At 41.7% G+C, this 24,099-nt stretch overlaps 1 protein-coding gene across 3 annotated transcripts in view; it reads right to left on the bottom strand.

The window, feature by feature from the left end:
- The window catches only part of LOC146642066 (von Willebrand factor D and EGF domain-containing protein), a 39,703-nt gene extending 23,033 nt beyond the window's left edge, over positions 1 to 16,670 (bottom strand). For 2 of the 3 annotated variants that reach the window (XM_085397613.1, XM_085397614.1), the window contains exons 1-16: positions 16,162 to 16,670; positions 11,775 to 11,959; positions 11,329 to 11,557; positions 10,999 to 11,064; positions 10,639 to 10,871; positions 7,390 to 7,479; positions 7,161 to 7,302; positions 6,508 to 6,725; positions 5,426 to 5,499; positions 5,045 to 5,321; positions 4,675 to 4,877; positions 3,649 to 4,553; positions 3,362 to 3,498; positions 3,119 to 3,280; positions 2,907 to 3,011; positions 847 to 961 (exon numbers count right to left, since the gene is read on the bottom strand). In XM_085397613.1, the coding sequence (XP_085253739.1) occupies positions 847 to 961; positions 2,907 to 3,011; positions 3,119 to 3,280; positions 3,362 to 3,498; positions 3,649 to 4,553; positions 4,675 to 4,877; positions 5,045 to 5,321; positions 5,426 to 5,499; positions 6,508 to 6,725; positions 7,161 to 7,302; positions 7,390 to 7,479; positions 10,639 to 10,871; positions 10,999 to 11,064; positions 11,329 to 11,557; positions 11,775 to 11,959; positions 16,162 to 16,264 (3,244 nt within the window). In that variant the 5' untranslated portion in view covers positions 16,265 to 16,670. The remainder of the gene's footprint in view (positions 1 to 846; positions 962 to 2,906; positions 3,012 to 3,118; positions 3,281 to 3,361; positions 3,499 to 3,648; positions 4,554 to 4,674; positions 4,878 to 5,044; positions 5,322 to 5,425; positions 5,500 to 6,507; positions 6,726 to 7,160; positions 7,303 to 7,389; positions 7,480 to 10,638; positions 10,872 to 10,998; positions 11,065 to 11,328; positions 11,558 to 11,774; positions 11,960 to 16,161) is intronic. The other variant, XM_085397612.1, reaches the window with a different exon arrangement.
- Between the last annotated feature and the right edge of the window lie 7,429 nt (positions 16,671 to 24,099).

Raw genomic sequence — 24,099 nt, forward strand, 5'->3', positions numbered from 1 at the left:
AATGTCCTTCAAGAAGCCTGGAGAACTATTCCTGAAGACAACTTAAAGAAATGACAAGAAAGCTGCCTAAGAGAGACAGACTGTGCTGAAGAATAAAGGTGGTCACACCAAATATTGACTTTCAAGCTTGTTAGAATTGTACAAACTCATATACCTCATATACTGTATGTACATACATGTTTATGCGTTTCCTGCCTTCCTAAAAGAGGATTTTCACTTTATTTTGTACTAAAGTGTAAACCGATATTGGTGGACAGCAGCGTCAGTATGGATCATAACTGTATATTTATTATATAAGATGAATATACAGCTTAATTTTTATAGATGCATTCAAGTTCATCTGTATATTGTGTTTTGTTCTTGTGCATTTATTCCTCTGTTTTCTACTTTGTAGTTGAGTTTTGAGACGTGAAAACTGAGAAAATAAAATCCATTTCTACATTTTAATCCTTAAAGTAAGACTAACTGTTACGCTGGTCATTTATTCCAGCGTCCCTTTGCTTTTTGCATGAATCTTGCCTGTCTGTGCTGCTGTGGAAACCAACCATGTGATTTACTCCCGCTCCGAGAGTGGTTAAGTGGCAGGTCAGGGCATGCTGGGAAACCTAAACCTCTGCTCCTTTGATCTGCTAATGGAGACAAACAGGACCACAGTTGGATGGCTACCACTGCACTGACACGGTGAGATAAATGCCTTTTTTCCCTGATGTTGTTCATCTCGAGTTGACTGGAAGGCAGATAGAAAACCAAGTACACGGGCAGAATTTAATGATGGTTCTGAGTTTGTTTAGGTAGAAAATGTTGTTCTCCTTTCAGACGGTGAGATCCACTTCGAGTTGTGTGTACCTTGGTTCACAGACCAGGTGAATTTGGAGGCGTCTGGGTCACAGAGGAGGCAAGGACTGCTGGGATTGGAGTCTCCTGCTGCAAAACACATCCCATCGATGTTGCATGTCCGCTCCTGACAAACAAAGAGAAGCAAACAGATCTGCTTGTGGACTCACTTTTTTTTCAATATTAGCATGTTTTCACATTTTAAAACACATTTTTTTCAGGTGTTTTGTTTAGTGATGAACAGGAAATCAGCTCTAAACACACATCTCTACTGAAGTTAATTCAGTTTAGCTCAGTCTTGGCAGCCACATGTCTACATACTGTTTGTCTACAGCTGTTTGTGTGTTTTTGCTCTGGGCTGTTTGTCTGTCTCCCATAAAACACAGTTCCAGGAACAACAGGACCCCTCACGTACCTCTTTTACACAGAATGTAGAGATTTAAAATAGCCAACTGCTGCTGCTGCTGTAGTCGTCCAAGCAGCAGACCGTCTCGCCCCCCCCAACAGCATGTAAAATGCCTCATCACACTTTTCCACTAAACACCCACTGAATCACATCTGCATCCTCAATCAGCATCCCCGACTAGCACGAACAAACGTTGGAGTGTCCAGGTTTTCATAACATGTCACCTGTTGAGACCATGTGAATAAGAACAGACCAGCAAAAACAGAGCAGGCTGTCTCACAGCCTAATTTATGGGCCTTTTGTCTCCTCCAGTGCCTAACAACTGTCCCTGTGCCCTTCTAGTACAAGAGTGTTTTGCCGTTCTTCAGCTGATGGCTCGGAACAAAGTTTATTTTAGCAATTATGATTTTGTGGATACTTACACACTATGGTTAGTCTTATTTATAAACTGTAAATGAAACAAGGGTATGCATTTTGGTTTTCAAAAAGAAGTTAAACCATTGTGAAAGCTTTGTAAACAAAAGAGAAAAATGATCATACGTCTCACTTGACCCATCCATCCACCCATGACCACAGTAAACATTTTATGAGTTTATGATCTTAACTGCTGGTTTCAAGTCTAAAGCTTCCATCACACGGGCCTAAGGACTAGTTAGCAATGATTTGCCAACCACTGGTTGCTAAGAAAAAGTGCAAATTCCTCAACCGGTTAACGAGTGATTACTGGCAGTTGCTAGCATAAAACTGGTTGCCAAGATGTATATGGTGCTTTCAAAGGGTGATCTACTGACCTGCAAGCACTGTCCACCCAGAATTGTCATAGGACCACTTGGTCAATGGGTAACATATAAGCCTATTGGCCCTTTGCAATAACAAGATAACAATAACAAGATAATAACAAGAAGTTTTTAAATTATAAATGTAACTCAATTACAATAAAAGTACGGTGGCCCCTAGAGACAAAGTACGTACAAACTCCAAAACACAAAGGAAGTGCTCCAGGACGCTAGGGGCAGTGTTGAGCTCGATTTGCAAAAAAAAAAAACCCGGCAAGTTTGTTGCAAACACATGGAGTTGCTGGAAAACACCTGCAAGGAAAGAACAACCACACTCATGTATATTCAAATAATTTAAAAAAAAAAGTTCATTTACCTGTTACTACCACACACCAAATCCGGTCGTTGGTACTTCCTGGCTTGTGTAGCTACTAGGTAACAAAAGCTTGCACGTGCTTCGGAGCTTGTATGTGCTTTGGAATTTGTATGTGCTTTGTCTCTAGGGGCCACCGTAGAAAAGCATATAAACCAAGATTAAAACTTCTGAAATGTATATAGTGACTGAAACTTTACAATAAAGCAACTGTTTCCTATGATCGACATCAGGGCAAATAAAGAATTTTAAAATTGTGAAAAGTAGCAAATGGGATTTCTCAAATTAAGGGCTCCAGATGGACAAACATCCATATTTTGGCATTTTTTCGACTTCCCTACCCTTTTCTGAGTGCTTTACAAACAAAAAATAAAGATGGCAAACAAATGATGCCAATTTTAATAATGAATAATAATAAAAATAATACTTTTCATTAAGATGTTATCCATCTTAATGAAAAGTATTTTTATTAGCTTCCCAAGAACAAAAACATTGCTCCGTCTTGCATGCGAGTTACCTTTAACTTACAGAGTCCAGAGCGTGAGGCCTCACAGACCTGACAAATACCATCGTAGATTGTCAGCGTCTTTGCCTGGCTGTACTGAGAGCCGTCATTGCTGACCTAGTACAGAAAAAGAGGAAGGTGATAACGCAAAGACCTTTAGACAAAGCAGTCAACACCTAACAAAAGAGATTTTAATTCCAAGTGAAAATGAGAATGAGCCTTGCCTTAATCTCCCAGCGTGCGTATGGTTTGTCATCCATCATAAAGTCTTCTGTATTGATGGCAGCAGTGCTCAGAGATGGTACAGCACAGTCTAAAACCTTGGAGCTGAGGAAGGTGGCTTTTGTTCGCTGTTTTTCCCCTGGAACCCACGCTTTGTTTATGTACTGCAGAAGGAATTCAAAGGAAAGGTGAACAAAACAGCACTTGAACTCTCTTAATTGATTTTAGCCTTAGCCTCATCTCACCTTCAGTCTAGTGGCATAGCAGCTTAGGTCAGGAGAGTCAATGAAACCGAGGCCAAAGACCCGAATGCTGCGACAGTCGAAAACTCGAATATCACAGAGGCCACTGTTCTCCAAATCGGTTATCTCAACCGGTTGGCCTATTAGAAGAGAGACTGCTCAAAGGCAAGTTTTTTTTGACTTGATATAACTAATTTCAAGTTTTAAGAGATTAGTATCAGTGTGACTTTTAATCTACTTTACTCTGTAGTTGTATGTTTGGTATATGTATAACTGTTCCTGATACTCACTGACAGCCAGGCTGCAGTCATGGAAGCTGTAGTTGGGAAAACACTGGCAGCCCCACTCTGTACACTCTCCATTTCCATTGCAGAAATTGGGGCATCGCAGCGCAGTAATCACTTCCCCATGCATTCCCGGTGTACTGGCCACCTCCAAGGCTCTGTGGGTCAGATTTTCCAGCAGCTTTCTCTCACATTCATTCTCCAGGTATGGCAACAGCGCCTCTTCCCATCCCAGGTCATCTTTAAGCTGTAGGTCTAGCATGCAGAGATCCACTGCCTCACCAAGGCGGCGTCCCAGCAGCTCCCGGCACACTGCTCCAACAGTGGAGTTGACCAAAGCCAGTTGGCATACTTCAAGGGCTTTGGCTGAGGTGAGACCACTTGGCGTGGGCCACTGGGGTTGCACCTCTGGTTGAGCTTCCACCTGGTGATCCTCTGGGAAAAAGTAGGCGTAGCTTTCCAGATCAGCCTGGCTTAGGCTCTGTGCCATTAACACAGGCTGGAATGACGCCTGTCTCTTTGGCCTGTCAACAGAAAGCAGAAGATCCTTTCTGAACTCATCGTCCAGTTCAGGATCCCTGTCACTGTTCTGATTATTCTTGCCGTGAAACCAGAGGTGCCGCCTCTCGACAGGGTGACTGCTGAAGGCAGATATATCCAGAATGCTTTCCTCTTTTTCCAGGCTCTTGATGTATTCGACTGTTGTGTCCATTGAGGGGAACACAGATGTGTAATCCACATTATCATATGCTATGCAGTCTGAGTGAGCAGAGGGATTGTACAAGTTTCTCGTCCCCCTTCCAGCTTCTTGAGAAGTGCTGGATCCTGTTTGGCACCGACAGAAAGGCCTCCTGAGGTCCTGTGTCATACCAGGAGGTGTTTTGTCAAATAAACTCTCACCAGGAGCTATCCTAACACACACAAAGTAAAGGAAAACAAATAACGTTGTGGAGACTTCAGCTGAATTATGGTGGCAATAAGGAAAGATTAGAATTCTGAAAATTAGAAATCTACACTGTGTCCCAGACTGACCTCCAGGTTTCTATGAAGCTGTGCAAGTCATCAGGGCCATAGAACCCACCATCAGAGGCCTGGAAGTCATTGTTGCCGTTCCGGTCGAAGGTGCCACAGAGGCCTTGAGTGTTTCCATAGTCTACGCTGGGTGCCCGGACAGACAGGCTCATCCCCCAATCACCAACATCAGCCCTAACAAAGGCCCCGGAAGGAAAGATCAACTACAAGAGGAGAGTCACATCCAACAGCTAGTTAACATAGTCTCCTCATGCATTAAAAATTCAACTTATATGACAGATCTGAATGAAGGACAGATCATTCTTGCATGATTTTACCATGAATTTAGCCAAATAACTAGACACCAGTTTCCAAATGTCCAGATACCTACGGTGACCTTCTTCCCTTGGTGGGACTCCAGCACCCTGACCCGACTCCCCTCACTGTCACCGAGGTTCTTAAGATCAAGCTGTGGCCTCGTTTCCTGCGGTTGCCCATTGCACATGTCAAAGATGGCAAGCTCGTTCCCCTCTCGCACTACAACGCCGCAGTTACATGCAACGGAGTAGTGTCGACTGCTGCAGTCCCACTGGCGAGAATGGACTTCGAATTCCCTGGAGAGGCTCTGGTAAAGGACAAATGTGCCAGTCTGGTGGTTCTCGTAACGCCTGAAAAGGAAATGCAGATTTTTTAATAAGAATTTGAAGACTTTAACTGTTGCACTAACTGCCCTATAAATGGATTCATTTAACAAAAGCTGGAGGTAAGTTACCTGCCATCTAGTGTAATGATATGCGGGTCAGTCAAAGAGTAGCACGTGGAAGTGGGAATATCCTGGACCGTGACCTGGGGGTGGGAGGTAGAGGTCACCAGAAGAAAGATTAAGGGGGCTATACCCTCTGACCCTGTGGTCTTAGGCTTTGATGTTTTCACTGAACACAGATGAAAAAGCTCCTCAGAGACAGAGTGTCTGGAGGGCTGACATCACATCTTACATAATGTCACCGCTTGTATGGACACAACTAATGACCGCTTAGAGAGGCGCTCTTTAAGTATTATGTCAAACCATCAAACAAGTGCATGTTTGGTCCTGAACCACAACCTCTCCTTCAGTGTTAAAAAGAACTGTATAATTGTGTGTATGTGTAAACAATATGATGGAAAAACCTGCTATTTGGAGCCATTGTAGTACTTCTCTTTAATTAAAGTAATACTTTCATTCGACATTTAGCTTTAGAAGCTGGTCCTCTCTTCCTGTTAGGCATAATGGAATCCATTGAAATGCCACTTGAAGACCCTCTATTTATCCTGAATAAGTCCAGGAACCCATTTAAGGACTGTGTTTATTGTAGGACCCTAGCACAAAGCATCCATGGTGCCACAAACCCAGCTTTTACCCACTAGTGACCCTATAGATCTTATTAAAAGCTCCTCAAGGGCCAGAGGAGAGCCTTTGTGTGACAGTTTTTCCAAAAAAGAAAGTCCTCTTAAGGTTGCTCCACATGCCACATTTAACTTGCATGCCTCAGATTCCAGCTGTCGCCCAAACCTCCTCAGGGTTTCCTTCCAAGATCCTCACGAATGGTTTGAAATTTATTTCAAAAGTGGAAAAATCGTCAAGCATCTCTCAATCTGCCTCAAGGATATTGTGTAGGACAACTGTAGCTGCAATTTCTAGCTCTTCAGATCCCAGCAGACTCTGTATTCACCACACAAACAAACCCATTTCCAAAACTTTGTACACATAAAATGTAAATAAAAACAGAATGCAATGACTTGAAAACTTCATATAATCATATTTTATTCTGTTTTTATCCACACGAACAATCTGTCGTTCTAAATGACCTCACTCACTTTGAGGGATGTCGGGACGTAGCTTCTCCAAAGGCGTGGTGCAGAGGGTCCAGGCGAAGCACCGATCAGGCTCATGCGGTTCCCATCACGTGTGAAATCAGTCACAGCAGTGACAAAAAACTTTGCCCAACCGCAGCTGCCTTCACTGCAGGTGTTTGGCTGGAGCTGCACCTGGCAGGCGGACAGCACCACGTTGGAGACCTCATGGCCCAGGCTGTCTGTGGATGTCAACACAGCAGTAAATTAATGTTAACAGACAGCACACAGCTGCCTGCACAACTGTAATGATGTCTTTCTTAGCCGGCTTCAATGCGATGATGTACAAGGTGAGTTTGGGAATAACAATAATAAGATCCCAGAGGAAATGAGAAATGCTTGAAATTGTTTTGATTGTTTTATTAATGCGCGACTGTGGCCTCAGTAGTTAATTCAGCTGCTCTAATTTGTGTTTGGTGATTTTTGTTAATTACCCAATAACGGGTACATTAATGCTTAAATGGGGGCAATATTTGTCCAACTGTAGTGGTTGCTGCAGGCAGTACTTAACTAAATTGCAGGTTAACCTTAAATATACTCAAGCTGTAGATTTATTATGTCCTTGCAGATAAAGGTGATGACACAGACTCTATCTCCTGTTTTCCCACAGGTCTGACCTGGATTGTTGACAGTCAGAGCCAGAGGGACTCCACACTGGTGGCCGATGTTGGAGGTGAAGCAGGGGATGGGGACGGTACTGTGGACAGTCACCTCGTGCTCCTTACTGTTCTCTGCTATGTGGAGCACATCTGGAGAGAACTGAGGAGAAAGGAATAAGAGTCTATGAGGTTCTCACTGAGAAATGAAACCAAACTGGGGTTTTAAAACAGTCAGAGGAGGCTTTACCTTCAGCCCAGCGTAGAAACTCTCACTGTCTTTTGAAGTCGATCTTGTGTGGCTGGAGTTGGCTCTGAAAGTCGACACACTGCAGGAGAACTACAGGGGAAATATCAGCTGAAGCATGAAGTCTGAATCAGCTGCTTTTAAATCATTTTTTCATCCGACTTAACAACAAAGCCAGACCCCAAAACCCCTTTATGGTTAGAAAACCATCTCATCTCTTTATCCATAACTATTGGTTTCTTATCTAAACCATTTATCCACTACCTTTAGTGGCTACTGAAGAACAAGCATGATGATGGGACATGAACAGCAGAAACTGTAGCTACAAATAAACGCATGCATCAAATAGATAAATAACCAAACAATGAGCAAAAGTGGTTGGACTATGTCTCTAAACCTAAACATGCTAGATACTGATAATGGACAACAAAAAAACAAAGAGACTTTAAAGCGATGGCTACAGTGAGTCTACGTAGAGGTCGGCATTCACTCAAACTTTAACCTCAGTCTGGCTTCTTGGCTAGCTTTGTGTTAGCATCAGCAAACATCGCTTGTTAAACTATGAATCTGAAAACTGAGAAACACTAAATCTGGATGTTTAAATGAATCATTTATCCAATTCTTTACTGTTAGCTACAGCAGTCGGTTTACCTAATAATGTCTAACATTTTATACATTTTAACTAGTTTTTCAGTTGTTTATCGTGCATGTTTGGCTCAAAATCTAAATGCGCCGCTGATTTCCACTGCTTTTAGTTTTTTTACACACTTACTAGTTTCATATTTTTAGCCAGCAATATCAGCTGTTAGCATTCTTTTAGTGACCAAGTCCAACGTATTTTCATTTTATAATTGTTTTCATTTAACTCATGTATGCATTTATTTTCTTTCAGTTGCAGTTTCTGCTGTTCAAGTCCCATCATCACATTTGTCCTTCATATACTTTTTTCTTGTTGTCTTTTTTCAGATCAGTTGAGCTAATCTACTTCTGCTACAGAAGTACACACTGGGGTACTTGTAGCCCTTTCTGTGAATCACTGATCTAAGAGAAGTAAAAGATGAAGGTATACTGGAGTTTGAAACCACCTTTCACATTTTGATTGCTCAAACAAACTTGAGCTATGTAACTGTCAACTGATGTGGATAAACGAGAGTGGAAGAGTGCATTACCTTTTCACACTGTGTTATGAAAAAGACCAGCAGTGTGCAACTGTCACTGTATTGGTGATTCATCAAAATGTTTCCAGATATAGCTCATAACACAACAAACCAATGCTCCAAAAGCACTAATATTTAACTCTCTTTCATGGTTTAAAAGAAATGAAGATGACTTCTGACCCTGCCCAGCTGCTATATCAACACACGCTAAAGACGAGCCCCATGAGCAAACCCAGCCCTGCATAACATCTGCTAGACCAAACTAACATAACCCCGGTGTACAGACATGGGAGCAACGTGGTCCACAGCTGCAAGATGACAAAAACTGGGAGTGACATCACCTCGGTGTCAAATGGTATCACGCTGAAAAATCAAATAACTTTGTGTTTCCTAGCAACATATCACTTCTCAAGGAAATGAAAGCTATCAGCAGCCTGCACAGTCTGGCTGTATGGAAATGAGGCTGTGCAGCAGCGTGTTGACATCCTGGAAAGACAAAGGTCAATCATAACAGTTTTTACTCCAGTGCAGGGCAGGAGTGCAGCGACTCAGCGTCAGCTTCAGCTGCAAGAAGGCAATCTTGTCGACAGCTACTCATATTTAGTTGTCATTTTAACCAATCTTCGGATTTCTTTATTCTTTTGCTGCTGTCTGGTTTTAGTGCTATTAGCAATTATTCTTCCTAGTAAATCTTCAGTTCTTCTGATTATTGTCTTGCATACTGAGCTTTCAAAACAAAGCTAAATTCGATCCTCCTAGGACACAAAGATGACGTCAAAGAACATCCACGTGCTAAGGTTTATTGAATAAACTCTTTCCATCGCCCTAAAGGCAACCTGGTAAAGAAATAAAGCTGCTGGCATTCTGATTTGATTATTAATAATAATTTGGAGCATTCTGAAAATAACCCAGAACTACAACAAACCATAAAATGTATCTGGTATTTTCGTGCTACTGTGAATCTGCTCTCTCCTAAGCCCTGAATGCAGATGGTTCTTGGTGCTGGACACTTTTTGTTTTTTGTAGAGTTTTGCTGAGGAGTCACAGTTGAGAAGGTGTTGGTAGCAAAATAGCAAACACTACCTGCGAAGGACAAAACAGGGTTTGCATTTGCTTAATTCAATCTTGAAATCATAAACTTTCATTTGGCTTTTTGTTGCCTGTTAAAAAAAATCTACATTTTTAAACAATGACCAGGAGGACATCTTGACCCACCTATCTGGTGGCTATGTCGCAAACCCCAAGAAATGACCAGATTACAAGATGCAGACAAGCCAGTGGGTACCCTGCGTTGGTGTGCAATGATACTGTAAGGTCTGCCTCTGTGTGATATTTTTCAAAGCCATTTTTCCCTTCTCAAGATAATTAAGTGTTGGGCTATTTTTCCCTTTGCTTTTTGGAACATCTGCATAAACACATTTTGTGGGCCTCCTAATAATGCAATCTTTCTGCTGAAACTGGATAAAAAAACAAACAAAGGAAAACTTTGGCAGCCCCAAAACCCAAGTACTCGAGAATTTTGAAAAAGGAAAGCCACATGGACAACTCTGGAACCAGAAAAAATACACATTTTGGGATTTAGGCAAATGATAACGTGCAAAACTTCTCTTCGTCTGCAAGAAGGCATCATCCAAACAGCTGACAAGATGGTATCTCACAAGAAATATCCATATTTAATGTCTATATTTAATATAACCCAAACACTTCCTTTATCGTTGTGCAAGAACAGCTACACTACTGCATGAATGAAGAGTTGCCAAGATTTCAACGTAAGAAACAGCTTTATTTTATATACGTGCGTCGGTTCATGTAAAAATAACTTCCTAGAATTCACTGTGAAGATGTGAATGGAGATCGGCTTAAATGGGACACATATGGAGCAAGGCTTTTCCAAACTGCAACTGATTTAACTTCCCCACCCTTTTCTTGCATTCTCTCGACTGCATATGACACATGTTGCTTCTCTGCGTTTTCTCTGTGAGCCTGAACTCATGAAAAAAAAAAAATCAGTTCAGCATGATCATGGGCCACTCGAGGAGGTCAAACCCACCACATGTGCTCCCCAAAACTTTCAACACAGTCTGGCAGGAATTACCGTTTCTCCAAGCCTGAAGCGAACGCCATCCATCTCCACCACAGAGAAGGGCTTCAGCGTGGCTTCCTGTCTGATCTCGGCCTTCATGCTATTGCTGATGTGTCTGGCCCAAACCACCTGGAAGCCCAGCGTCTGGCTCCATGGTGGCGAGACGAAGGAGCACCTCAGGTGGACGCTGTGGCCGATGAGCTCCGCAGTGATCACCGGTCGGGAGGGCAGGGACGGGACGGCCTCTGAAAGCAGATTTGGGCAGTTGCTGAAGTCACAATAATTGGTTTTCTTTTTAATTTTTTACAGTAAATTGAGGATGCAGGGACCTTCTTTATACAGAGATGAACACATATTTTAAGAGTCTTGTACCTTTGCATTGACCGTTGTTTTCCACCTCCCCTGCTGGGCATAGCCTGGGCCCCAAATCTGAAGCAACTGAAAGATGAGATTCATCAAATATCTTTCTACTATTAGGCTAAAAACATATACCATAATTCATCTCTGTAATCTAAGAATAAAGTTAATTCAGTGAGGTTTTCGTTTTCTCATCCAAATGAATCCCTTAGAGTGGCTTGGCCAAACCATCCAACCTCAGGTTTCCTTTATTAGGGTCTTGCTGATATTTCCATCTACATCAGCTCCAACACTTTCATTAAACTTTGAACTTCTACAGCAAAAATAAAGCAGATGAATGCTCACCTTTTGCACAGTATCCCATGCACCCCTGCGTTGGCTGCAGGTAGTAAACCATGAACTCTCCACAGTTTCGCACCTTGACAGGGATACGGAAAAGGCAGCAGTCTTTGGAACTTCCGTGGAAGAACTGCCAGGTGGCACAGGCGGAGAGCTGGCGGATCTCGCCAGGACGTGGCAGTGAGGTGTCTTTCAGTGACAGCCACACCGGAGCCTGGGTACCACAGCGGTTCATCTGCAAGAGGCCGCAAACAGAAACAGTCATTACCTTTATAGAGGTGGTTATTATACCCTGCACCTGTACTGGAGGTGTCTATTATATCACTTGTTTGAATGATAGATATTTAATGGTGCTTTTTGGCAGTGAAGGAAGCAGTCAGTGTAGAGACTTGAAGGAATGTGAGCACAGACACCTCTGTGACAGAACTTGCTTGTCATTTTGACCATTTTACCTCAACACAGGCGGTCGGCATCTCTGCTGGCTTGTTGTTGATCCAGAACCTGTACCAGCCTGGTGACAGCGAGTGGTCACAGATCAGATCCTGGATGGCGGTGTTCTGGATTTCAGTGGAGTCAAAGTCAACACTTCGATAAGGATTGCTCAAACTCCGATGACCTCCCGGGTAACACTCTGGAGCTGAGAACAAGAACGACAAAGATGTCAAACTGAGAACTCGTGAAAGGGGTAAAGACGGCAAAATAATGTGGAAAAGAATTTGTTCATATGCCTTAAACAAAAAGCTACAGAGAGCGTATGTTATGAGAACCTTAAGTTGATGATGTTCTCTTGGAAGCTTGCCTCTGCAGGAAAAAGCAGTGTTTTCAAACCTTAAACCCCTTCCTCTCAATCCATCTGCTTTGAGCTAAATTAAATGAAAACTGGACATGATTAGATCAGGTCTTTATCTGTGTCAGAGTCCTGCTGTTTAGTTGTGTAAAAGACAGACATTGCAGAGGTAGACAAAACAAAATCACAAGACTTTGGGTGAAAACTTTTAACTTTTACTCTTTTTTTGTTTCCTACGCCACTTCACACTGACCTATGAATCACTCAAGGATAAAAAAGGCCCCACCTCAAGTGATGCACCAGCGTTGTATCTACACATAATAGACAATTTAAAAAAAAGAAACTGATTTAAAATGTATCTTTAGGCACTATGTTACTAGCAGCCTTTCAGAAAAACACATCGTTTGTTCCCATTTTTTTAGTTGGATCTATAAAAAAATGCAAATGTTCAACAGTGAGTGTTTACAGGCAACTGTTAAACACGGTGGAGTCTATGTCATTGTTGATGCTGCATTTCAGTCTGTGGTGTTGGAGATCTTGTCAAAATTGATGGAATATGAACACAGAAACAGTGCCATCAGATTTTGATCCACCATCTAATACCATCTGGAAATCATCTGATTGGTAACAGCTTCTTTTTTCATCATGACAATGTTCCCAAACACACTGCCAATGCAGTAAAATCATACCTGTATAGAAAAACACACAGTGGAGCACTATCAGTCATGGATCGGCCTTCTCAGATCCTGAACCTCAACATTATTGAAGCAATGTGGGATCATGTTGACAGAGAACAGAACAAAAGGCAGAAACATCCAAAGAAGAGCTTTGAATGTCCTTCAAGAAGCCTGGAGAACTAGCGAACTCAAGACTTTTGCACACTAAAGTACACTCAATATCAAAGTTAATTAATTCTCAGTCTTGCAAAGCCAGAAAAAGGTGAAAAAACAATCAGTTATACACTAAACGGACATAAGCCTCGGTTTAAAGTTGAGGATGAAGGATTTAACTGAGCAGGCTTTAGTTTTAACTTCAGTATGACCTTCTGATTTGATCTCTAAACCCAGGAGTGAGAAAACAGTGTGTTTATTATAACAGAAGAATTATGTGACGAACCAGTAAGTGACCAAAACTCAAAGCTGTCTAAAGGAAAAGGTGACAAACAGAAACAATTTGCTGTTTTGTGTTAGGGTGTTGAACATCTCACCGCCACAGGTTATCTAAATTGCCTAGAATAACAGAAATTCCAGTGAGCCTCTCGCTTCTCTTAACTCGCCCCAGGAAAGGACGCTAAAACCAACGGCACATGACAGGCCTCTGAACACCGCCTGCAGCTGGAAGCTGAGAAGACCGGAGGAATTATTTCCACCAAACACGTACTTTTCCACACCGCCACACTCCCAAAAGCTCTACATCTGTGGAGTGAAATAGGTCAAACTTGTCAGCAGAGGTCTTTGTTAACAAACCTTAGAGGCAGATGAGTAAAGTCACATCAGGGAAAACAAATGTTCAGGGTATTTAGGATGTTTTAGGAGCCACAAAGTCATGATTGGGCAGGGTAAAGTTGCCGCCAGTGATCCCAAGCCTAAACAAGGGCTTACCGGCTGGTCTGCGTGCTGACAGCCTCTTGAAACCAAATGCTTTTGTTTACACTGTCGCCTGTCTGAGCGTCCACCTCGTCTGGAAGCTCCGCTGACAAGATTCGAGGTCACAGGTTGTCCAAACAACTAGGGCTTCAGGAAGGCGGTGCTGCTGGCTAAACTGTTCCAATTGGCGTCTTAATGAGTTTACAAAGAAGTGGGGGAGGTAAATGAGTAGCCCCCCTGGGGGGTTTAGAGTTATCCCACTGGGAGAGAAGACCCTCAGGAGCCCAGATGTGCAGGGACTTAACTGGGAATACTCCAGTTACTCCAGTTTCTCAGCAAAAGTGTTGTGTTATCACCAAGGGAGTTGTTGGCCTTTTCCCCAGAGGGCCCACAGTCAGAAACTACACAGTCAGACCACCAGGGAAAGGGCAAAGAGCCTGAATGAATTGTGAAAATACTAAAATGATAGGATGATGATGAGTTACTCTCACTGATGAAAGCATTTTTTGTGAAGGGTAACACTTATAATGCTTCATTGTCTTTATTTAAAAACACGGTTTGAAGCAGTAATGATAGATAACCAGAAAATACATATTTTGCCACAAGTTCCTTAAAGAGGTTGGAAAGTGGCATTTATACTACTGACAGACCCCGAAACTCTTTAATAAAACCTCAGACTTCAGGGAAAGTGAAGAAGTCTCGCATTGTGTTGGATTGTTAATCTCTAGTTAGTCTTGGGGAGGAAGAACTTTAAAAGACAGGAATTTCAACAGGATGTTTCAGGAAGAGGATGAGGACAAGTGGTTGTGTAAAGAACAGGTAGTTATTAGGACATTATTACATGACAACATGAGTCCTCTGTACTCACAGGTCGGCCTTCACCTGTCTTTGAACCCAACCTTCATTTGTTCTGAGCAGCACACCTGTAAAACCTTTTTATCACTGGACAGTGATGCTGTTGTGTTCATAAAGGGGACCAATCTCTCTCTCTGTCACACACACACACACACACACACACACACACACACACACACACACACACACACACACACACACACACACACACACACACGCTAAAAACCTTGAGACTTATAATTCACATATATACCTAATGATAACTTTATTAGGTACATCGTTTTAACTAATTACATAGCAGCAACTTAATGCACTTCGGTATGTAGCCAAGTCAAGATGAACGGTTAAAGTTCAGTATGAGCATGAGATTTAAGTGACTTTAAATGTGGCATGGTTGTTGGAGGTTCAGCTGGTTTTAACACTTTTTGTTCATGGTACATCTGCAAGGTCAGCAGGTTAAATGTACTTTTTTACTTGATAAGCTTTTTCTTTTCTTTACTACTGAATGTCACGTACAAATCAATAGAAGGCTGCTGTCAACAGGACAAAATGTGCTCAAATTGTGGTAAACTTTGCTTTGGCACAGTAATGTCTGGAAACCTCTGGGAAGACCCCACAGTGTTTCATTTTATGACTTAAAGTTTACAATGGTGTGCTTTGATCTGCTGCTGGACGCCCTGCAGACAAAGATGTGAGCGAGATCAAGACAGGGTGACAGGTTGGAGTAAAATGAGCGCATTTTTGTTACAGTCAGGACTCGTAATCGGCACAATTGCAGCTCCAAGATTTTCTTTGTTTTGGTCATTGCATTCACTCCCATCCTAAATTCTGACAGCTGGGAAAACAGCAGCTCACCAAATCTGACCTTTATGCGCACCTTTTTACAGTCCTCTTTGAAATCCCAGCAAGGGAAGAAGACCAGGGAGAGCAACAATCCCTTGAAATTACTGTATAATATTAAGTAACAGTGAATTATACTCTTTAATGAGTCATAACTCTGTGTTCTGATCTTGTTTCAATTATGACCACTTAACTTCCTGCTCTCTTCACCAGTTTGACATTTTTATTTCCATTTGGGTTCAACTTGCCACATTTTTTCCAAATGATAATCAGCTCCATGTTGGTGAATTAAAGCCCACACATGCATGACTTTATCTCTAAATGATGGGAAAAGAACCCCATTGCATGAAAGGGAAAATAAACTTGTGATCAGATAATAATTTCTGCACCAATTAAGAATCTTTTAAAAACATCTTTAGATCAGAAGGAGAGAAAAAAAAATCTTTTCTCCAGATTCAAACATCTAATTATTGTTTCTCTCTGTTTCTTTGTGATTGGCTTGGCTGTGTTCTGGTGCCTTTGAAGGGTCCATTTAACCCTTTGGAGCTGAGTGATGGGAATGCAGTCCAGGTCACGCAGATTTCTTTTCTTTTCTTTCTTTCTTTTTACACGTAACACTTTCTTATCTCTGCATTCCATTTAAGAACACATTTCGAAGTCCGCTCTCAGTCTCGCTTTTTGCATCTGCTTCTATTTCAGCTCAGATCACGGCAAAGTCTTCAAACTAGTCTTTAAAAAGACCCGGTGCGTTTAAACAAGGCATGCACTTACCATGTTGCGCTATTGCCGCTAATTGCACGACCCCCAGCAGCAGAGCGATGCGTAAAAATCCAAAGAAAGACAGGCGCACTGAACCAAATGCGCAACAGACCATGACTGCGGCTCCAGGTTAAACAGATACAGCAGGCTCGGACCAGTCCACGGGTCCCATTGAAAGTTTGGAGAAATGTGGCGAATTTGGGGCAAAGTGCACTTTGTCTCTCCTCCGCGCATTCGCGTTTTGGTGATTAGAGGAAAGCTTGCGCTCCGCTCGCGGGAGACTGGCTTTCAGATCACTGAGAGAGAATAAGAAGAGGAGGGGAGGGGGGTGAGAGTAAATCACGGAGATGGTAGGTGGGTCCTCTTCTCTGTAATTCCCCGAAACATCACGTGGCCACAAATAAATTAATCATCCATCCCATTCGTCTTCGTCAGAGCTGCACAAACACGCCGTGCTCCTTGCAGGCTGTTTAGACCTACGGCTGGAGAGCCTGGGGACGCAAAGCTGTGAGTCAGTGTGAGCAAAGTGAAACTAAAACAACAGTTTAAAAAGGGTCACAGAAGCCCACCAGGGAGAACATGTGCATGTTTCGTAACGTTCCCCTCCTCAACCACAGCGCAATTACTTTTAAGTCTTTAAATCCCATTTTATGTGTTTTGCCGCTTTCTGCACATGGATGAAATAAACACGCATTTTTGAGCAAAAACATCACAAATTTTCGCAGAGACAATATCTCTGCAGCAGACCGCGCACACTGTGTAACTGCAGTGCATATGTGCGCTCCTGTGCAGCTGTATGTACTCAGCGCATGCAGTGAGAGCACGAGTGAAGCTGCGGAGGAAGTGAACGTCCAGTCAGGCTTTACTTGAGAGGAACAGGATTATAAAATGATGCACGAGAAATGAACAGAGTTACTCATAACTCATAGGTTGTTAGCATCGGTTGGGACACTGCAGATAAACAAAGAATGCACTGATTTAGAAGCATATATCCAAGCAAATGCTTCAAAACTGTTGGAACAGGGGGCACATGAGAGCCCCAAAATGTTTTCTCATTCTTAATTGATATCAGATTTTAGGACCTGTTTTGTCATGTTTCTTGTTTTGCAATGTTTACATTGTTCCCTGAGTCTGGACTGCAAGAGGTTTGGCAGGAAATATGCTGGACTAAGAAAGACCTTCTGTTAAAAAACAAAACCTCAGGATGACGGCGCATATTGCTTCAAACCTGGATAAGTGTCGTTCAGCTTTAATGGTGCCTTCGCAGATGTGCATGTTACGTCTGGCATGCGCGCTAATGACACACCCACATACCAACATGGACGGTAGCTTTGAAGTGTGACCTGATGACAAGTCAGATCATCCCTCTCGTCTTATTAGTTTCCCACTTCACAGCAATCAGCTCAGTCCACCTAAATAAGGGGTTTCCTGGCTCAGAGTGGGTCTTTGGGGTTGACTTACGGACGATCCTCCTGTTGGCGTTGTTCCCACATCATGATAATAAATGTTGTTCCAGGTTCAACATTGCAAGTGACCAATCACCTTCTTGTGACGTCATACTTCTGCGACTTCTCGACCTTAAAACAAATTTTCTTCACTTGTGCCCGCCTCTGTCTGTCAATCCAGCGCTCCGCTTCACTTGCGAGAAACCGCCGCCTGTCCGCCGAATTTGAAGTCCTTTTAGGATAGTTTTTAAACGGTAAGCATTATACATATGTTCCTCACTTGGCTTGCTGTTTGTTTGCTAGTGATAGGCTACTTGACGACAGCATTAGCTAACCAGTGTTCTCTAGACCAGCGTTCCCCAACTTTTTTGGTGTTTCGTGGCGCAGGGGTTGGGTCAGGCAAAATTGCAGTAGCTTCCCTGATCATTTTACAAACATAAGTGAATAGAATTTGAACTAAAAGGGCTAGACTAATGGTTGCGTGCTGAATCTATGAATCAAAATATCACCTGGAAACATAATTAACTGGTCCACAGCTGTGAAACTGGACATGAGTTCTTGATTCCATGGAGATTAACAGTAATCCAGAAATTAACAAATTTGTCCTGGGCCATCGTGTAATTGTTGTCCCAGGGACGACATTTACACGGTGTCCCAGGGACGACATTTACACGGTGTCCCAGGGACGACATTTACGCGGTGTCCCAGGGACGACATTTACGCGGTGTCCCAGTTAATTACGTTTCCAGGTGATATTTTGATTCATAGATTCAGCACACAACCATTAGTCTAGGCCTTTTAGTTCAAATTCTATTCACTTATGTTTGTAAAATGATCAGGGAAGCTACTGCATTTTTGCCTGACAACATTTTTATGACAGCTATATTCACCTGTACATTTATTATATATCATAATACATTGACATGCAATTCTGTCTGGAGAACACTGGTTCGCAAGTAGCCTATCACTAGCAAACAAACAGCTATCCATTTCAGCCATTTCAAGGAAAATATATGTATAATGCTTACCGTTTATTAAAGAAAAGTATCTTGAGTGGAATTCAAACTGCTGGATCGGCGGACAAAAGGCGGTTTCTCGAAGAACATTTGTTTCTGAAGGCGGGTATTTTTCGAAGTCGCAAAAGTATGACGTCACAAGAAGGTGATTGGTCACTTGTAATGTGGACCCTGGAAAAACATTAATTATGATGATGTGGGAACAACGCCAACACGAGGATATCAGATCGTCCGTTGACGTTCATACCAAAGCAATCCTAGTCTGCATTGAGTTTACAGCTAACAACTCAATGTTAGCTTAGACCAGTCATGCAGGTCTAGAGACAGTTTGGCAACCTCTTAGCAACGTTTGGTCGCTAGGGAAAAATTTGTATTTCCAAAGTTTTGGAGTTCGCTGGTAGATGCCACAGATTATGGATAACACTGATTCCTTCAACAAGAAAACGAATCAGAGATCATTTCTTATCAGGACGTTTAGAGGCTCTGGAGTTACCCACAACGTTTTGGAAAGAGTTTAACTCTGCTTGACTGAAAGCATTTAAAATCCCAGTCTCCTATGGTAACCTGACTGTGGCGATTAGGAACAAACAGGCAGTTCTCAACAGGATTGTCAGAAGTACCAGAAAGATTTTTGGTCACCAACGAACTTCATTGGATAAGCTGTATCACCATGCTGTCTGTAAGGAAAGCCTGGTCTATTGTTGCATACCGAGGAAACACTCTTTATTCGGATTTTGAACTAATGCATCTTGAAAAAGTGTGAAATCAACAACTTTCAAAAGGTGGAACTTTTACTTCATAGGCGTCAGACACGTCACAGTTCCTCTACATCTTAGAAAGTAGTTTCATGAAATTTACGGCGGACAGTCTTATGGCAAGCAAAGTAGTCACAATGTAACTAACTAAACCATTTAAAAAATCAAAATACATAAATTTGTATTTTATGCCTGAGTAAATTGTGTAAATAATTGTTTTAAATAAAATATAAGAAAAAAAAAATCCTAATCATTGCTGGTGATTTTCCTTTGTTGGAAGGCTCTTTATTTGAATGTAGGAAACACTCAGAGAAGTTGGTGACTTTCCTGGATTCTTTTTCTTTTCTTTCTTTGTTTTGAGTTTTACCTTTGCATCTGTGGATGTGGAGCTCATGCACTGAATTACGTTATTCTGAAACCCCTAGACTCTCTCGGATTCTGTTTTTACTTAGTATTTTCTTCATTCTCTTTCCCATAAACACATATCAGACGAAAGGGATTGAATTATGTGGGAAAAGCCTTCAACTTCTTCTGGTGTGCCACATGATAGGAAAGCCCTTCTGAATAGCAGCCATTGGAAAGCCTCTGTTCATTATCTCTTCATGTGACTAAAAACAGTTTGTGACTGAGATGATTTCGCCGCGGGGGGGAAGCATGAACCCGGAGAGCAGAAACATAGAAGGTTGCCCTCCTGAGTTTAGAGTAAATATCAGGTGCTGGAGCCCGTGGAGACAGAACGACATACCTTTCCACTAAATCAAAGAGCTGAGAGGAGCAGCAGGTGTTCTGCAGTCCCCCTTTCATTGAGACTTCAGCTCTGTGAGAGAATCTCAGATCTTTAGCTTTCAGACTCACAGGGGTGGATGTTTGTAGCAGAAACATTGTGAAAACTGTATAATTTGTGTCTCTGTGTAGATGGCGAAAGAACGTATTATTTGATATATGGTGCTGCAGCAGTGAAGTATTACATTTAACTTAGTAACCTTTTAAAAATGGTTGCTGAGATTCAACCCAACAATGTTCCTTCAACACAAAACCTGCTTTAAGAGGAAATTTGTTGAGGTCTTTCTGCCTGTTATTTTCTGTTTATCCTGCCTCATTTGTGTGACGCCAATTTAAAGAAGAAAACAGACAAAGAAACTCGAAAAATACATTTAACGTCACAATGTGCCCAAACAGGTGTTTTCAATATTTTAATGCTTATGGCAAAATACATTAACATCCACCAGGGGGCAGCATTTTACCAGCATGTTTGTCGAGATGTATTGAATGCTAAACTGTTGAACAGTTGAATCCTTCCGCCTTCTGCTTTCAGGTAACAAGGAAATAATATAATATATAAAAAAAAAAAAAAGGAAATAATATACATTTATTCATCTGATTGGTGGCAATAAGTCGAAATTTTGACTCATTAATTTGAAATTCTGAGCTATGGATGACTTTTTTTTTCCAGTGCCCAAAAAAATCTTCCATAGTACGACCAGTTGATGTTTTCTTTCGCCTTCCAGCGACTTGCCTGATTAAATAAATACAACAGTAAGTCGCTGCACCATCTTGTGGCAAAAATTGGTATTGCATAAAAGTGCAGCCTGGCACTAATTTGCAGCACGTAGATGTTTTAGACATGAAGACGTCTCAGTGCTTTCTTCAAATTCTGTTATAGGTATTTTTTTACAGGTCTTTATGTATTTTTAAAACAAGATAGGACATAAGTACATTTAAAGTACCAGTAATATCACTGTGTACAGCATGTTGTCAAACATACTGTACACAGTTTTTGTTTGGTAAGTCATCTTAGTCTGACTTTTATAAACTCAAGCTTGGCTACTTCTAAACATGGCATGTTTTTCACACCAGATTACATCTTTTCTGTTGGGGAAAGAATCAAAAGCTTTACATCATTTTTAAGAGCGCAGTGAGAGGAAAATGTGATCACTGATTGCTTTGTTTACATCTGTTAGAGGAGTTACGACAAGCTAATTGGCAATTATTGCCTCCAGCCCTTGTGGGAAACACAAATGAGGAGCTCGTTTTCTAAAGCGTTTCATTGTAGCGCTGGGGGAAACGATCACAACTAGAAAGTTATTGTTCAGCATCTCAGGTCAGAGGTCAATCAGCTTGAGATAGGTGTTGTCTGAGTTGAACTGATGTGATTTTTAAGCCGCCAAGAGATTGTAACAGATTTTCAAGGATACAATGTTAAGTGATTTAGGTGACTTTGACCGTGTCATGGTTGTTGGTCTGAGTATTTCAGAAACTACTGATCTGCTGGAATTTTCCCATACAGCTATCTCCAGAGTTTACAGGGAATGATCTGAAAGAGAGAACCTACCCAGTGAACAGCAGTTCTGTGGGAGAAATTGCCTTGGATATGTTGGAGGAGAATGGCTAGACTGCTTAAATAACAGGTAACTTAAATAACACTTGTTAAAACCAGCGCAGAAGAGCATCTCAATAACAGCAGAAGAGCAAGCTGGGTGCCACTCCTGTCAGCTAAAAACAGGAAATTGAGGCTATAATTCACACAGGCTGACCAAAACTGGATAATAGAAGATTGAAAAGCGTTGCCTCGCCTAATGAGTCTTGATTTCTGGTGTAATATTTGTGTGGTAGGTCAGAATTTGGTGTAAATCAGTGGTCCCCAACCCCTGGGGCATGGAGCAGTACCGGTCCGTGAGTCGTTTGGTACCGGCCTACGAGAGTTGGGGCTCGGTTGTGAAATGTATGGTTTTCAGGGTTTTTATCGTTAACTCAGTTTCCCTGGGTCTTTTCCCGTGTTGTAGTTGTGTGTCTTGTTTTGCAAGAAATATTTACGCATTACCATAGCGACCAGAGCGCATTAAGGGACAGAGAGGAGGATGTTACTCTCATTGTTGTTGGCACATTTCAGGAGGACGCTGCTAATAAAGTTACACAATTACACAGTGAATTCGTGTTTATTATTATATTTACAAAACACCACAGGTTTTTTCTTGGTCGTATCATTTTATTTTGTTGTATTTATCTGCAACACCTTAAAGGCCAGTCCGTGAAAAATATTGTCTGACATTAAACCGGTCTGTGGCGCAAAAAAGGTTGGGGACCGCTGATGTAAACAACATGAAAGCATAGATCCATCCTGCCTTGCATCAACAGTTCAGACCCTTTTTCCCTTTTAACAGGAGGAAACCTCCAGTAGAGCCAGGCTCAGAAGGGGCATGTCAATACCTTTGTGACTACAGTGTACCCATCTTCTGATGGCTGCTTCCTGTACTCCACAGTCACCAGATCTCAATCCAATACAGCACATCTGGGAGTGGAAAAGGAGATTCATATGATTGATGTGCAGCTGACAAATATGCAGCAACTTTGTAATGTCATCACATAATTAGAGACAAAATCTCTAAAGTGTTTTCCAGCACCTCATTGAATCTATAATGAAGAATTAAAACAGTTCTGACGGAAAATTCACGCCAGTATTGACAAGGTGTACAAAATCATGAAATCTTCTAAAAGTACCAACTGATTGTTAGGTGAAAAGGAAAAACCCACCTCAAACATCTTCACATGTTGGATTTGATTCAAGAATAAAGTTGCGTCTTGCAGTGAAACAGAGGTGTACAACTTAACACCTTTAAAACATGACTTAGTGTTGTCCAGCCAGCACCCTTCCTGTGACACACGGGCCACTGCAAGGTGACTTTGACTAGTGTAGTGCCTATAAGAGATGTTTAAAAAACTCCTTCTGCTCAATGAATCTATCATTTGAAAGACTTCTGAACATGCTGGCAGAATGTCTGTTACAGAAAATCAGTCAACGGATTTGATTTAGTTAACAAAGCCAGAGAATCAGTAATTAAAACCCTGATTGCTTTTTCACTTCTGCTCACTGTCCTCACTTTCAGAGGGGATTTGTCTGCTCCTTTCTCCCAGACAAAAATCTTGTGTCCATTTTATTCTATCAAAATTCGTTAAAACCAATAAAACTTTAAAAGAGTTTATAGTTTTTACATGCACGCGATAACATTCAAAAACAGTGGTAGCAAGCATGTTTGGAAAAATTCCCAACACTGCACAACATTGGCCTGAGGCAGCATAAAGAAAAGCAGAAGTTTTGAACTCACACACACACACACACACACACACACACACACACACACACACACACACACACACACACACACACACACACACACACACACTTTTTAAAAATGGTTTATGGCATCTTAAAGGTACAGTCAGTAATTCTGTACTCAGATATACACACAGATTAATGTTTAATGATGTCTCCCAACAACTGAGTTCTCATAATACTTATAATCAATGTATGAATAATACACAGGAGCAGGTTTGCACTTTGTGGAAGCAGCCACGTTGCTCCACCATATTTGAATACAGTGGCTGTGAAGGACGCTGCTGTAGCCAAACTAAGAGACCTGTGACTAAACTTTCACCACTGTCAGAGTTTGAAGGGAATGGACCAGACATGGGACATATTGTTAATAATGATTTGCTGCCATCTAGTGGACAAATGGCAGAAGCCTGAAAGAAAAGGAATGACAGCCTCCAGCTCATCACCGTGCAACTCAAGTCAAACTTGGTGGTGTTTATACTTGTATAAATCAGCAGTTTGAGAGCATGCTGAAGGAAGAAATAAAAAAAAAATCTTTTTTTGCATGGACACAAAATCAATAAAGGAATGTTTACAGTTTGATTCCGGCGCTGGATGGGAGTAAATCCTCACACAGCCTGGCT

Source organism: Rhamphochromis longiceps, linkage group LG23, assembly GCF_057381845.1.
Source record: "Rhamphochromis longiceps isolate RC_006_pf linkage group LG23, R_longiceps_female_GT1.1, whole genome shotgun sequence".
In the NCBI taxonomy this organism is placed as follows: Eukaryota; Metazoa; Chordata; class Actinopteri; order Cichliformes; family Cichlidae; genus Rhamphochromis; species Rhamphochromis longiceps.